Source organism: Aphis gossypii, chromosome 2, assembly GCF_020184175.1.
Source record: "Aphis gossypii isolate Hap1 chromosome 2, ASM2018417v2, whole genome shotgun sequence".
Classification (NCBI taxonomy): domain Eukaryota; kingdom Metazoa; phylum Arthropoda; class Insecta; order Hemiptera; family Aphididae; genus Aphis; species Aphis gossypii.
The window spans coordinates 84,946,167-84,959,259 of NC_065531.1; the positions used below are offsets into that span (position 1 = coordinate 84,946,167).

At 38.5% G+C, this 13,093-nt stretch overlaps 1 protein-coding gene across 3 annotated transcripts in view; it reads right to left on the minus strand.

The window, feature by feature from the left end:
• Window positions 1-13,093, minus strand: part of LOC114122420 (dachshund homolog 2) — a 118,244-nt gene that overhangs the window by 8,609 nt on the left and 96,542 nt on the right. For all 3 annotated transcript variants that reach the window (XM_050202084.1, XM_050202083.1, XM_050202085.1), the window contains 2 exons: window positions 1,834-1,980; window positions 1,043-1,216 (listed from right to left, as the gene is read on the minus strand). In XM_050202084.1, the coding sequence (XP_050058041.1) occupies window positions 1,043-1,216; window positions 1,834-1,980 (321 nt within the window). The remainder of the gene's footprint in view (window positions 1-1,042; window positions 1,217-1,833; window positions 1,981-13,093) is intronic.

The following is a 13,093-nucleotide window of genomic DNA, read 5'->3' on the forward strand; positions in this document are numbered from 1 at the left end:
GCGGTGGCACATAACGTTTGCACGGCTGAGGGTTAACCTCGGTGTTTATTGCAAATGGAATTTCTGAGCAGCAGTGCAGGGCGGACGTCATACGCACACGAGTGTATGAAGTTATTCTCATTACAAACCGACACACTCGCATAACGCAGGCAGTTTTAAATAATACGCTGCTCGAGTCTCTGTATGTATATTCATATATAACAAACTATCACCCTCGGCCTGGAAACACGCGTACTACGATCGTGCCACACACATATACGGTTCATGAATACGTAACTAGTGCGTGGGCGAGATGCGAATTTAAAAATAAAAGAAAATCTCTGACTAATCACTGTTTATGTTTGCTTTACGCCAGAGACAATTTTCCCGCGCGACGCAATATTGTTACGTATAACACCGTTGTATACATATTGTATTATTTAAATATATACACCAACACGTGTATGGATATGAGACACTGCAGGTACATGCATGCGCAAACATTATAAGTTCAATCAGTGGCGGCAGCAGGTTTTTAAGCAATCGTTTCGTAGCCAGAATGGCTCGTGGGTATAATAATATGAACAGAGGCCTATATATTTTTTTAAGTATTATTATTGTGATTGGAGATAAAAGTTATGGGTTGTAATAATATTATGTAAGTTTATATTTTATACATTGAACTAAGTAAGAATTATTTTATTATAATACACACAATTACTTGTTTACGTCTAATCGTCTTTATCTTTATTGATCATTTTCTTTAAAGTATATTAATATAATAATAATGTAATATAAAAGTATTCAAATTATTTGTATACGTATAAATATATTGCAAGTGGCATATATTAAACTTATTTTATAGCAATGGTGGCCATGGGTGATATTGTTGGCGTTAAAAATATGAAATTTTCTTCGAAGACTAAAAGAGTTTGCGCCGCCACTGGTCACCATAATATTATTATACACACTATATATGTATATAAATGCGTCATGCAGTGCAAGTTACTGCCGTCGTAAATAAATAATAAATAATAAAATTATAGTGTTGCATTTTTCTTACCGGAATAGTTTTGCCAGAATGCTGCAGCTCCGGACGAGCTCATCAGGTCCAGTCCCGAATAGTTCCATTGCTTGTCGTTGGATGTCTCTGAACCCCGTTGCACTTGTCCCGAAGAATAGTTTTGCGGACTCTGCGACTGTTCTGATCTTTCCCTCGGTTTTTCGTTGTTGTTTTCTAAATTAAAAAAAATGGCACTCAATATTATTAATATCAACATTTTACATGTTTAGTTGACTCTTTACTAGCGATGTAATCAAAAATATCTATGTCTGCGATCAAAATAGTTCTGAAATAATATACCTATATGTTAAATGTACTGATGGATTGTTTGAAAACAATAATATCTCTGATCAGAATGTCCATTATTTCAAATTTGTACTTTTTCCCTGCGACGAATACCCTTAAGTCTTGCATCGTGGTAATCACATATTCAAATATTCACAAATTTCTGTGTTTTATATAAGTACTTATTTCGAAGATTGATAAATTTCAACTCACGTAATGCACTAACAAAATAATTAAGAGAGAAACAACGATACTATAATATTGTATATACTGCAATACGATTAGTATTTTATTTATCCAATTATTCGGAAATTCAGTCATTGTCCCTGCTATTTGCATATTTATTGAACTGTCGTCAAAGTCATAAGAATATTATATTAACATCGAACAAAACAACGGAACAACGTTATGAAGTTATTTCGATGATGTGTTTAAGTATGGCTATGATACCAGTGATCTTACGCTATGCTCAACATAAAAACCATTCGCATCCGATAAGTACGCACCTGTTAGCACACGGAGTGCGTCTGCTGGCGCACCGGCCGCTTTGATCATCTCTTCCAGTTGAGCCCTCCGCTTCAACTCTTGTTCCAGCTGATCCTGTACGCGTTTTCTGGCTTTCCTTTCTCTGCGCAGACGCTTTTGGTAAACGACTGAAATACGAGAAACACAATGATAATAAATAACAATAATCAATATGAAAAAAATATATCTGTCGGTTATTTTTACATTACGACAGACGAATGCGCTTGTGCGTTCGTGTACAATGCACCTACATCTCGTAAATTAGGTTTCCGTTTATTATTTCACAATCATATCCCGATTTTTGTGGTCCACTGGTCAACTATACGCCGACTTGCAGTTAATCGGACCGGACAAACACAAATATTATACGATACGCGCGGTACCTACCATTCACACACACATTCATATGGATACATATAAGGTACTACTCCGCGCACCCCGACCACCACCGTTCCCGTCTCTTTCGATTCAACAAACACAACGAAATCATATTTAATAAATATATTCTATAAAACACACACACACATATATACAATAAATAATATATATATATGTATACATATTATTACGTATTACTTATTACGTATATTTTTTTTCGCGCACCACCGACCGCACCCGGGTGGTGGTTTCATCAAAGAAATCGGAAAACAAGTCAGGCATCCTCTCCGCATCGTCCGAATGAACACACAAAAGGACTGTTTTATTCGTATATACCTATATATCTATGTTATGTATTATTATATTATATATACGAATGCCCCCGCGGGCGCGCACTACAACGAACGACGACGGCGGACGATTTCGTTGTTTCCTGTAATTTTTTTTTTAAATATTACTTTTTTTTTCGTGTACACACAAATTAAACGACGGAAAAATGTTTTTACGTTCGCTATGTATAGCCACCGCAACCGCGTATCATTGGTCGATGGGTGTATTCTGTGGGCAAGGCTGTGCCGCGCACACAGATCGAAGATTAATAAATAACAATAATAATAGACATTCGAACAATGACGGACCACCGGTTCTTTAATTAAGACCATCGGCTATATTGAACGTTTTCATTTTGAATATTATATGTATCCCATCGATGTTTGTATGTTCGACAACAAATCGGGTTTTTGTTCGCCCCTCCCGCGGTCGTCGACATCGTCTACGCACCTCTACCGACAAATGAGAAAAGATTCATGTGGTGTGATTTGGTGTGTGTGTGTGTGTGTGTGTGTGGGTTATGTTGGTATATCGATCGCATGGATCGCGCGCAGCGCCTTAAACTCGTGAAAAAAACTTCCCCTTAATCAATCTGGACAAGAAAAAAACCGTTGTGGCGACGGTGTTTAAAGTATATTTCCCTCCATTTAAAACCACAAAAGTGCATTAACGCGAAAAATAATCCAATCAAGAAATGGCGTTAATCGAAAACGAAGAGACAGTGTCTCCTTTTTATATTCCCGGTTCTTAAATAATTTTCATTTAAACTTCTAACAAGAGGGACGGACGACGGCGATGAGGAGAAGACGGACCGAAGAGGAAAATTCAACAAGACGTTGCAGCGTTCTCGCATTTCCATTATAATTATTATTTCTCCGCAAAAGAATACAATTAAAACAGCCACCTCTGTCTCCTGAGACCCACGCGGTAATTGGACGACCTTAAATAGTGCACTCGGCGGAGTTTTTTGGCTTTGGAAACGTAATCCGTTTTCGGCGGGAACGGTGATGTCGTTGACGTTGTCGTCCGCCTCGGACCTGCGCCACAAACCCTCTTTATTTCTACAGACATTATCTCTTGCATACTGTACGGCGCATTTAACTGAAGTTTTGTCGTTAGTAATGGACGGCGGTGAGAGAGATACTAAAATTACAGTCTATAATATACCAAAATAATGAATATTGCAAAGAAAAATAACGCGTCAGGATATTAAAAACAGATTTTCCTTCAAATAATTTATATAATATAGGTACTACACGCTGCTCCGCTGTTTTGACTTACAAAAAGCGAGAGAGGTTTTCTCCCCACTCCCTTCCGCTCCACCACCAGACACGAAATCGTATTAAGAGCTAATTTTTTCTCAACAATTCCTTTACCCTTTTAACGTTATATATACGTATAAAAAAAAACAGCTCGTCGTGATAAAAAAAAAAGTAACAGCTAACAACAACAACAACAAAAACAACCCTTGCAACATTATTTCTTATTTTAGCTTTTAACCTTTTCTTTCGGGCGCAAAGCTTTTAACGTGCGCGCGGAATCGGCATGAATAATTTCGAGAGAAACGACGTTAATTTCCGACTGGAAAATACAATTATCGAGGCGCTTAACCGTAAATTATGCGACGAGTCTTTGTTTTTTTTTTACGACTTTTAACAGCGATAAAGTGTGTATAATATAAGGAGAACAACACGAACTTATATATGTATATACAAAGTGCGCGGTTTGAATACGTATGCACCCCACTCTGTAGCAAAACGGAGAATATAAAAATTATAAGCATTAAAGTCAAAAATCGTAAACTCGTTTATCATGTCTTATGCACCAGCTTTTAACCCCACAACCGGAACGCTTGCGAAAAACTCGACCGAACGTAATATTAAGCTTACCGGGCAAAACACGACTGTGTTTCGTTTAGTTGTATAATGTTATAATATGATATGGACAAGTAAAAAATATAACTAACCTATGAATGTTCTACAGAAATTCTTACACAAGGAGAATGATTTTAAAGAAAATATATTTATAAATTCAGTAGATAAATTTTCTTTACTTTGAAAAAAATATTTTATTTTTTTTGTATAATAAGAATTATTTTATTGTAATAGTATACCGCTGATATTAGCTCAAACAGACTTCATATTTATAGAATATTTATAATATTTGTGATTTGAAGTTAAAATGAGCTAATGCTAGCTTTCAGCAATTTTATTCAAACTATTCAATATTCATTGCTGTTCTTCCTTTATTTATATGTAAATTATTCTATAGCTATTTTCTGTTAAAACTTAAATGCTAATCAGTAATAAAAAAAAAACTGTTTTTTCAGTATGTTGGAAATTGAAATTTATTTTAAGTAAGTATTAAATTAAAAATGTGATTTGATGACTTGAAAAAGATAAAAAGTTACTATAAAAGCAGTAAAGCACAACAATTTACAGAGCTACATGAATAAAAAAAAAATAAAAAAACTCGTATTACCTATAGGTATAATATCGTAATTCATCGTCTTGGCGTAATAATTAAAAAATAAAATTAGAAATATCCGCCGTCGTCGTTTATTCGCCGTCTGTTTGGAGCTATTTTCTTCAATAATAATATGAAACACCTATTATCATAATAATATGTACAATTTTCTATACAGTGTACGCGTGATAGGTATGTACCAATGCACGACGTATAAAATAATATTACCTACGTGTTGTATAATATATACAGCAGTACGGCGTACCAATAATAATAGTATCTAATGGGTATATCACGTGAACGTGTGGTGCGCATCCAAAGGGGAAAATCAAGTCTGAACCGATTAGGAGATAGAATGTGTGTGTAGGACGGTCGGCTTTGTTTTTTTCAAAAAAAAAACAAACACACAGCAATAGCTCGTCTATACATGGCGACTGTATAATACCTTTTAGCTCCTACCGTCACTGTAGCAGTGTATATATTGGTACAACGCTATAATGACGTATATTATGCATATTATTGCATCGTCTGTAGATTTATCGTATAATACCGGTCTGGGGCACGTGCAGGACAAATATATATACATAGTATATCGGAACCGATATACCGTTTTCGAATGCACCGCACCGGAATAGACGAGTCCTGCTGCAGTGGTGTAACTCAATATCCGGCGGCCAGTGGACCGTACGTACGTGTTACCCGCGTTAACCCGTGACAACTCGCATTTACGTTTATCTCGTGGACAATGGAACGCTTTTGGGTTTGTGACAGGGATAAAAATAAAAAACATATATACATATCATTTATATACTGCTGCAGATAGGGAGAACGCGCACACACCCGCGATCCGCTGCACCCATCGTACGATTTTTATATATATAATCTGGCCGTGTGTGTTATATAGGGCGCGAAATCATATTTACTCGCGTGCTTACGTTTAATGTGCGCGAAAAAATCGTAGAGTCGGCGGCGGGAGGTGAAAATGATTTTTCCAGTCGTTTTGTCATTTGATAAAGAAATTGCATTTGGATACTGTATACACATAAAACGTCGTCGTCGGGGGAACAATGGCGGCGGGAAAAAGTCAATTTTTCCACTCGTCGGATATACACGGCGGTATATATTTATATACATAAATATATACGATTTTCGTGTCATTTACTTTTATGTGCGACGGTGGTCTTATCACACCGCGACCCCTAGAATAATATTATAACAGGGTAATAATAATTCAGTCGCTCGCGCGCGCGCGCCCGTTCTCAATATTATATTATATACTATAATACGCCATATTGCATGAAAGCTTATCATACACACATACATACATATATAATCATATATATATAATATATAATACGCATATAAAACGAAGCGCTAGGATTATATTCAATAAATTCAACGCGTTTCACGTGTGTTTATATTCGCATTTATATATATATATGTATTTATATTGTCATATTGATATACTGTAATAACGTATGGCCGTATAAGTATAGAGAGTACGTGAGTTTGCTGTGTATACGACCCTACTATATTATTCTTGTTATCGATTTTCGTCAAACACCGATCATCCCCACGCCGTCTGGAAGATTTAACGTACCCTCGCGTCGGACGGGTTGGTAAAAGGTGGTTAAGAAAACGGCAAGTTTTGTCTCGAAATCATATTAAAACATTTCGGCTTAAAAACTCTTCGTTTATATATGTGTGTATGTGTGCGTACGTCTCGAGGCGCACTCCAAAATTCCTCTCTTCTTTCGCGCAACAGCCCGTCCGGAAAAGTTATACGAATTTGCGTCCTTTGTGTTTACGCTTTGCTAAGCCGGTAAAAGGGGTGCGCCACCGCCGCTCCTACACTCGTTCTTCCCACACCCGCGGGCCTCGGCGGTGGTTGTTTTAAGTGAATTTTAAATGACAACACCGTCGTCGGGCTTTATATAATTTGCGTTTAACACGACCTATTAGACTGCGGGAGACTGCAGCACGGTGTAGGCGCTGAGCGGAGTATTTGCGTGCGTGGGTGTGTTCTTTGGCTGTCTAAAACCGTCACCGCCACCTTTTTCGTTCTTTATTTCAACGCTGGTACGAAACTCTCTCGCGAATCGAGCTGCGAAATTTTAGCCCTGATTAACGAAACAAATATTGAAAAATTACTGGCATCGCTACGAGAGAAAAAAACAGAGTGAATTTTGCCGCATAACTTTAGGCATTATATTATATACGGTGTTTTATTGTTTTTTTTCCTAAGGCACATCACATAGGAGATCTGAATCACAGACGCTAGTATATACACTCACATACACATATTATAAGTACCCAACTCTGGCAGCAGAAGCCTGCACATTAATACGTATCCATACATTATAATAATAATATAATTACTACAAAAGACACGTGTACCACTGTACCGCAGCTCCACATGACAACAACTATATGGTTTGACCGGATACTAGGTCCCATATGGCCTTAAAACGATCGAAAGAAAATGCACCGGTGTATCGTCAGTTGGGCGGGAGGAGGGACAATTATGGCTGAGAAAGGGTCGTTGTCGTCGTCGTCGCGGTCGTTCCTTATCGCTCCACACGCCGCCGCACGGGCGACCATCTCGCCGGCACGTATTAATATTAATATTGGGTAATCGAGGAGGAAACCCGGAGACCGCAGTTAAGCTCGCCATGTACATACGTCCGCCGCCCACCAAGTAATTATCTCAACAAGGTGCTTTCGGACCATAAAAGGCGGAAGAGGATCACCGCCCGGCCACATGTGTCGGCCGAGAGAAACCAAGTCACGATAGCTACGTCGTAGTATTTGTGCGTGTATGCGTGTGTATAATGTTATATTATGAGTGTACGCGCAAAGCAAATCCCTGGACAACTTTGGGGACCTTATTGTAAATTCCTCGAGAAAACGGCCCGTGAGCGGTCGTCGGTAGTGGGTGGGTGGTAGTTAACCCTGCTCGTAGGAAACCTCGTAAAACGACGCATAATCTCATCCCGCCGCGTATATATAGATGATCGTATATATAGTTGTACGTGTGGCCGTCGCCGTTGGCCTTTGAATTACGACTCACCGTAATATAATATTATTCGATCGTCGTCGGCGTCAACGTATATAATATGTACGTAAATGACGGTATACGTGTACAATATACATACACCGCCAAACCTATATAAATGCCTGCTCGACCGTTCCGAAGGGGAGAGCCAATGGGACATTGGAAACGTTGCGTGTCAATTAAAAACGCGATCGCGTATGTATACGCAACTATTACAATAATAATATGACGTGAGTATACAGTAACGGAACTATTTAACGGTTGTTTTATAGTCGAAATCACGACACTTGGTCCAATAATAAAAAGCCAATTCAATTTCCCTCGTCGAATTTAACATCATCCGACGCCGAGTTTTATGTACATTACGACGCCGCCGTGGATATTTGCGATCGTCAAAAATTACTACGTTTTAACGGTCAGATCGGACGGCCGTACACGACAATTAAAAACAATTACCCGTGCACAAAAAGCAGCACGCATGTATCACCTCGGGGATTTTTGCGATATTTATATTGTTTGGTGCGCAAACACGATAAAACTACAAATCGCTAGTAAATATGCGTAGGTATATGTATTTAAATTAAGGAAATTGGAAATTTTTAAAAAAGTATAAATTAACCTGTGGCATCTGCAGAAGTCTAATATTGACTGTCTATATAATATTTATACAGTAGGTACGTTGTTTAGATGAATGAGGAAGGTCGTTATTAATCCCGAGACATTAAATGAATTTGTGAGATGGCTCTTGTCTCGTTTCCCTTTCACATTACCACTGCGCTCACAATTCAAGCATTGCAGCTACCTACCGTAATCAATATTACCTACACTCCGGGAGTCTAATAATAATATTGCTGAACCGTTGCGTAGTCGGCGGCGAAGGCGGTTTTTGGTCGTTAAAGTCACCGGTTCTGATGGTAAAAAGACGTGCGTTGACAAAATGCGAAGATTCAGCCACATACAAGTATACTGCCGTATCGACGGCGTTTGCTTTTTGCGTTTCGTCGGCGATTTTATTGCGACAACAAGCTACATAATATGTATACTCGTATATTTTATATTTTATGTCACCTGAGGCGCCCCAGTGGCGGTGATCTCGCGAGGGTACCTACATTACTATTATATATGTATATTATTGCGTACATACTCTCGTTCCTTCACTCCCACTCCGTTCATTTCTTGACCTCTCCACCGTCACATTCTCATCCAGCGCCTCGTCAGACGTCGTCTCGTCGATCGTAAAAGTATACAAATGCATACACAGTCACTCGCTATTATACCAGTATATTAATAATAATAATAGTGTGTACGGCCGTGGTATTGGCATTTCGCAGCCATACACACTGTTGCGATGTATACAATATATAAGTATAATATTATAATATGTGTTTTTACGACCAGATCATATATAATATAATATCCATTTCGATATTTCTCGATGTTCGTCGTATCGTCTCTTCTGGTCATTCCGCACAGTATTCGCATTCTCTGCTTTTTCACCGTAATTACATAATATTATGCTTTGTAATTTATTGTAAAATACCGTCTGGGTCCGTCGATAAAAAAATAAACACGAGAAAATAATAACCTCCGGTTTTCCAACATATCGTGTACTAACCTATACCTACCTCACAATGTAACGCCACGAAGTGAGTTCACTAACTAAAATGGTTAATAATATACGATGAGACACGTATTAAAATAAAAAAAATAGAAACGAAATGCCGTTTAATGTTCGTATTATGGTAATATTTTAATAATAATACTAGTACTTATTGTGGAGTACGCAGCGAGAGGACATTTTTCTTGTGCCCTCGCACTTGTCTTGAGAAGTTCATAATTTTAGATAGAGTTTATTATATTAGTAAAAATTACAGATATATATATAAATATTAGGTACTTTGACTTCTTCTTTGCGTTTCAACCGTGAACGATGTAATGACCACTAAAAACAACTATGTACGCTTCGGATTGCGGACGTCTATGAAAATCGTCGGGTTGGCGGTTAAAGCGAGCGCACCAGATTACAACACACACACATAATATCAAGTCCACTCACACACGAAATCGTTATAATATAATATTATTTTACGCTCGTACATAGGTACACAAAGCCAACGACGGTGGCTCGGGTGCATATAGGAATGCTTTGACGAACAAAACAATTCGCCAAACAACGTCTTATCATATATACACGCAACGACTATATTATTATTACTAAATACTGATATATATACATATATGTGTGTATATTATGTACACTGCTTCCCTCGAGTTTCAGGAATTTGCGGGCTGCAAAACGCTCGCCTGAGTACAGCATGTCATCCTATAATAATAATATGTAAGAACACACATTATACACGCATAATTCGTCGTCCTATTTGTCTGTCGTAATTCCATCGCGTGCAAATAATATGTAGAGGACGGCGACGACGGTGGCGGAGGTGGTGACGTTCCATTGGAAGTGTGCGCGAATAGTCCACGATCTTCGTTTACGCTATACAAGGGCCACGAGACGTTTATTTGGATCTAAATGTCATTTTAAATCGCCGATTGAAAAGGCCGATGAAATATGTATTTAAGTGGAAGACAAACGTCTCTACAGTCTGAAAACTATTATTGCGCGTTTTTATTCATCTCTTTTTGTGAATTGTTAATATATAGCGAATGTATTATCAATAACTTCAATATATGTGTAACGGTTTACATTTTGAGCTGGTAATTGTTTAAAATTAATACTATATTGTGTTGAAATAATCGATACTATAATAAAATATATAGGTACTTTAATCGATAACAAAATAAAATTTTATGATTCGATAACGTAAAAATTAAATCATACTCCGGGGATGTGCACGTGTAATAAACCACTAGATATATCAGCGAAAATTTCCGACAGTGACGAAATTTCACATGACTGCTTTCTACTCACCCTTATTATACCAACAGTATAGTCGTCGGAAGTGCGCAATTGGTATTATAGTAAAGCAACATAATATTTATCGTTTTCAGCCGACTCAGCAGCGCATTCGTATAACACTTACGTACACGGTGGCTATAAATCGGCTGCTAAATTATACATATACATTTATCTGAGTGTGTGTGTGTGTAGGCATGTAGGTGGCACAGGACAATGATCGAGTCGGCTTCTCGACAACGGTCTCCGTGTGTGGCGAAACGCCGTCGAAAGACTGTGCCAACAGTCACCATCAAGGACACGCACATGCACGCGGGTATAACACGCCGCGAATATATATTATAATGTACGACGACACGTCAGTAAACCTACCTACCGATAACGAGAAGTGCGAACCGAGTTCACTTAGCGCGAGCGCTCCCTTATCGGGTTGTTTACACGACACGACGACGTTTAATATAATTACAGAACCGACCGACTTCGACCGACAAGTAGAGGCACCTACATAACAGTTAAACATAGGCATAACGCGAGTATTCACTTAGCAGCTTGCTCGTGTCCGATTCTACATTGCAGCGCGCTGCAATGATATTATATGCATTCGTATAATATAAATAACCGTATACGCGTCTGTCCGAGTCTCATACACGTGCCGACAATTATTATTACGGTCGTTTCGTTTCGAATCGTAAAAGGAAAGAGAAAAAAAAACCAAACCCAAGCAATAACGATTTATTTCCGAATCGCTCCCCACGCGACGCACACGCACGCACACCGATGATGGGGCCGGAGCGTATGCGTCACGGAGATAAAAAAAAACAAACCGTACTAGTGACTGTATAATACACGCATGTGTGCGTGTATGTGTGCGTCTAAAGAGATACACCGCAGGTCGCGCGAATAAGGGTCGTAGTCGTCGAATGTGTGTGTGTGTGTGTGTGCATATTATACAAATATGGTTATTCTAATCGAAGCTGGCGCACGCCTCGCGCAAATCGTCCTAAGGTTATGGGGACGAGGCGTCGGCGGACCGGAAATATACTGCTGTAGTAGCGCTGCAAGCGTCCGAATGCAGTGTATATTATAGTTTATATTATAATACTATGCATTACTGCAATAGCAAATACGATCGTTTTTTATTCGTAACATTGACGGTCGACGACGAGTTGACATTATAGAAATATCGAAGACGTCAGTATTACGTGCTTAATACTCCGATGATATTTGGCAACGTTTTGTATGCGAATAGAAAATTAATTAAACTAACAAATTGTTTGTACACAAATCGACGTAGGTACAACCGGCTTCGATAAAAAAAAAAAATAATCAAAAGTTTGGTGCGTGGGCACAATAATGATAATATTTTAATAATAATACTATCAAACATTCGCACTTCGCAGCTGAGCCGTTCGGTGTAACATCATCCGGGATGAGCTACCGGAATTTAATTATTTCATCTGCGGCGATCTGCGTCTTCTCGGCGCGGAGATCGTAAAAACATCGCTGTGCATTTTTCGGGATGACAGACTTTACGACTGTATCGTTCCATGTTTTTCAATTATTCGTTGACGTGTGGGGTGAGGGTCGACAAAACATATTCGGACACAGAAATGAATTTTCTCGTGACCATTTGTACGACGATATTTTCTTTTCTCTTTTTATGTTTTTACTACGCAACATAAAAAAAAAAACAATATTTCTTCTTGGTAATAACCGAAATACCTTTTTACTGTTATGTGCTTCGTAGCCGGAGGGACGCGCTGCAGCGAGCAAGGAATCCAATTTGTGCGCCGGCCATGGGGAAGAATATAATAATGAGTGGACCCTTCGAGAGATTGTATACGCGAATTTTAATAGCGACAGATCAAAGGTAAACGGTTATATTCCTCGGGGATTGTCTTCATTCGAACAATTTACGTTTTCTGGAACGTTCTTAAAAAAATACTATGGTGCTGTACACAAAGGGTTTTCGCCCAAGTTCACTATGGTGTTTAGAAACTTATTTGTAATCATGTCAATAAAACTTGAAATTGCTAAAAAGGTCGAAATGTTTTTTAATAAAAATTCGGTTGCGCCAGATGATATATTGGCAAGACAT